Source organism: Rhinoraja longicauda, chromosome 3, assembly GCF_053455715.1.
Source record: "Rhinoraja longicauda isolate Sanriku21f chromosome 3, sRhiLon1.1, whole genome shotgun sequence".
In the NCBI taxonomy this organism is placed as follows: domain Eukaryota; kingdom Metazoa; phylum Chordata; class Chondrichthyes; order Rajiformes; family Arhynchobatidae; genus Rhinoraja; species Rhinoraja longicauda.
Window position 1 is genome coordinate 27,465,549 of NC_135955.1, and position 3,723 is coordinate 27,469,271.

Sequence of the window (3,723 nt, forward strand, 5' to 3'; positions counted from 1 at the left end):
GCTGAGTTACTCCAGCTTTTTGTGTCTGTATTCGGTTTAAACCAGTATCTGTAGTTCCTTCTTACACACAAGCTTTCGTCATTTTGGTTGAGCTGTTTACCAGCACTCTCTCCCTGATCTCCCATAAATGATAAATCAAAACTAGAAAGGTCTTCCTTCCCTTCACAAATGGTACACTTTCTGTATCCCGCCCAAAGAGAATAAGAAATAATGAAACCATTAGGTATATTAGAAAATTATATCTTTATGGCATAGAGTCCACAATTACAATGATGACTACGTTTTAATTGGCTGTAAAATGCTTTGGAATTTCTCCAGTGGGATGTGAGAGGCGCTACAGAAATGCACGTCTTTCTTTCCTTCCGTCACGGTTTGTTTGGGCGATGGTAAATTGCTGCCACAACGTACAACGCGCACCGTACAACCGAGTATCCATCTATTGACAACAGCAGATGAGTGGGAGGTGAAGTGAGTTATCATATCACTCGTGGCAAGCAGCCTATTGACCAGCAACTGAATACTCAGAAAGCAGCAAAAGAAACATGACTTTCGGCAAAAACTACCGCAATTTCACTAACTGGAGCAGGATGATGTCTCCAGAAAAAAAATACAGTGAATGGATTAACATACAAGCGCGGTAATGACATCTACCTCAGCCAGCGACCCCGGGGTTGTCAGCAAGATTATTTCACAGTGAATTACCCAACCATCGCTACTTTACAAATCCTCTCCCCTAAAATATCTCGGGCAAACCTTGTGGATGACCAGCCATGATCACAATGAATGGCGGTGCTGGCTCGAAGGGCCAAATGGCCTCCTCTATGAATATTTTCTATGTTCCTATGTAAACGGTCTCTAAGTAAACGCATACACACACACCAGTCTTAAAATGTCTTAATTGGAGGATAGTTGATTGGCATAAAAAGCTTCAGAAAGCAATGCAAAGGGTTAAGAGACTGCTACTGCTTGCCAACACACATCTTGTACATGGATATTTGACAACATTTACAACTGGACTGCTGTAGTATCAATCAGGGTAACATAATTATATTCACATCGGTTATAATTCACAGTACACGCCTTGTAATATCTAATTGACTCAAACCCCCAGTTGTCAGCGCGTCGAAAAGACCAAGGCTAAGCAGTGGGACATGTTTGGGCGCAGTTGCTGTTCGACTGGCGGGGCTGCGCCTCGGAATTGTCCGCCCACGTTCAGGAACCCCCTGGTTTCTCACACTATGGTCTCGTGGTCCCAACAAAGTCTGACGTGAGGGGTTTCCCCGGGGCTGGGGTAGCAGCAGTAGTACCTCCCGTAGGGCACACTGTCCCGGGGCGAGTAGACCACGCTGTCCCGGGTCGAGTAGACACTGGTGTAGAAGGAGCTGTGCCGGTTTGAGCAGAGACGGGCGAATGCGCAGTAGTTGAATACATCGGAAGGGTAGTAAGTCTCCAAGTACTTTCTGGCCGCTTCCTGGTCGCTCACCCTGATCAAGCTCTTGGAGTCCACGGCCAAACTCCCTTCCTCCGCGTCCGGGGTGTGGGACCTGGTCGAGTCCTGCGAGCTCCCCTGGACACTCGGCCCATCCAAGAGCTGGTCCTCGGCGCCTCTTTTGCGGAAGAGATCCCTGCACCTGGGCCATTTGGAACAGCCGTCCGTCTTCTTAGCCAGGAGTATGGCAGCCAGTCCGGGCAAGAAGATGGCAGGGCCGATGGCAATAAGAGGGATGTCGCCCAGAGTCTCTCCTCTGACTCCGGACACGGTGAACATGAACCCAAAGACTAAGAAGACACTGACCAAAGCTACCACCAGCCCGGTCCGAGGGTTGATGTTGTCAGGTCTCATTGTGACAACTTTGGTCCTTAATCCAGGAATCTTTCAACCCAGGAGACTATCCTATCGTTCAGCTCGGACGGGTAGACAATCCTGTGTTGATCTCAAAAACCTTTCTCACTTCCCTCTGGAAGAAGATGTACCTTCTAGGCTTCGGTTTCAGCCTGTCCCGTCTGATGGACTATGACTAAGAAGATAACTGCAGATGCTGGTACAAATCGAAGGTATTTATTCACAAAATGCTGGAGTAACTCAGCACGTCAGGCAGCATCTCCGGAGAGAAGGAATGGGTGACGTTTCGGGTCGAGACCCTTCTTCAGACTGATGTCTATGACACTCAGCTCTTCGACAAATCTCTTTCTCGCTCTCTTCGAAGTACCAGGGGTGGGCATTAAAATATCCACGACCAGAAACCCGAGAAGGGTAATCAGAAATCCTCCCCATCCTTACTGGAGAATTCGGTGCGTGTGTAGCCAACTGAGTTGAGCAATTCGAACCATCTTTTCGCGCAGGTCTCCTTGACAAGATATCCTTTTGTATTGAATTCCGTTTGAATGCCAATATCTATTTGTTATACGATATATAACCAAGTGGGTAGAAAGATTCTTATATTTATTTATTTATAGTATATGTATCGAATGTCTTGTGTATTTATTCCAGTTAAATATATTGTATCAGGAAACCTTTTATTACTTCCCAGACACTGGAGAGGGTTAGGGGTCAGGTGGAGCGGTGGAGCGATATCCTTTTTTAGTTTGGTTAAACGTACGTCCATAAGATATAGATATCTTTCTGTTTATCTATGCATTATTTATGCAACATATTCTGCATATTCTGGCTGAGATTTGATATTTTGTGAATTTGGAGATGTTATAAATCTGGCCGGTCGTGTCTGTCATGTCTCGCATTTAAAACGTGTTTTACTGTATATGTTGTTGTGGCAATGTGTAGCTTTCCCCCGAATATTGACACAAACTGTTGGAGTAACTCAGCGGGTCAGGCAGCATCTCTGGAGAAAAAAAATAGGTGAGGTTTTTTTTGGGTCGAGACCCTTCTTCGCCCCGACTCGAAACATCGCCTATTCCTTTTTCCAGAGATGCTGCCTGTCCCGCTGAGTTACTCCAGCTTTTTGTGCCTATCTTTTGTTTAAACCAGCACCCGTGGTTCCTTCCCACACATGCTTGTCCCCACCCACTGTAACCACCTTTGCTGCCTGCCCGCAGCAACGTTACCCGCCGTGCTGTTGTACAAAGAGTTAGAGTTACAAGTAACGGCGATGATTGACATAGATTCCTCGCTTAGTAGGATGCTATTATATAATCACTCAACGTAGAAAACAAACCGACAGGTTGCCAAAAGTACTCCGTGTCTCAATTCCCCTTTTAAGCGCTTCCTCGACTCGGATCTGACTTCTCGCGGGTTGAGGAATGCGAGTAAGTGTCTGGGCAAAGGAACTTTTCTAATATCCGAAACACTTCCGTATGAAACCCGAGCCGGGGAACGAGAAGCGCTGGCAGCTCCTATATATAGCGCCGCGTCGCGCCATGCCGAGCCGAAGCAAACTGCTGAATAGTGCACGGATTTGTTCTGATGAAATGGTCAGAACTGACAGCATTTATATTTAACCTAGTAAAATGTCCCAAATACAAATATCTATATCTTTAACCACCTCCCGCCCTCAGAAAGGGTTCAAAAGACGTATTTCTATAGCGTTTTTTTGATACCCTCCAAGTTCAACCAATTAATTAATTTATCTGAAATTGAAAAGCAGCAGAAACATGCTGGTGGAAATTCATCAAATCAGGCAGCATCAGGGTGGAAAAAGAGTTAACGTTAGTGATCTGGTCAGAACCCAGAACTGAGGAAAAAGTTGCTCTGGGTCATAGAGAAGG

At 45.9% G+C, this 3,723-nt stretch overlaps 1 protein-coding gene across 1 annotated transcript; it reads right to left on the minus strand.

Annotated features, from left to right (window-relative positions):
- Positions 1-1,231: 1,231 nt before the first annotated feature.
- On the minus strand, positions 1,232-1,843 carry LOC144592347 (transmembrane protein 215-like). Its single transcript, XM_078396892.1, has one exon. The coding sequence runs from the start codon at positions 1,841-1,843 to the stop codon at positions 1,232-1,234; it is 612 nt and encodes a 203-aa protein (XP_078253018.1).
- Positions 1,844-3,723: the final 1,880 nt, after the last annotated feature.

Excerpts from the sequence above, each read along its gene's own strand:
- LOC144592347 (XM_078396892.1), bottom strand. The coding sequence starts at position 1,843 with ATGAGACCTGACAACATCAACCCTCGGACCGGGCTGGTGGTAGCTTTG.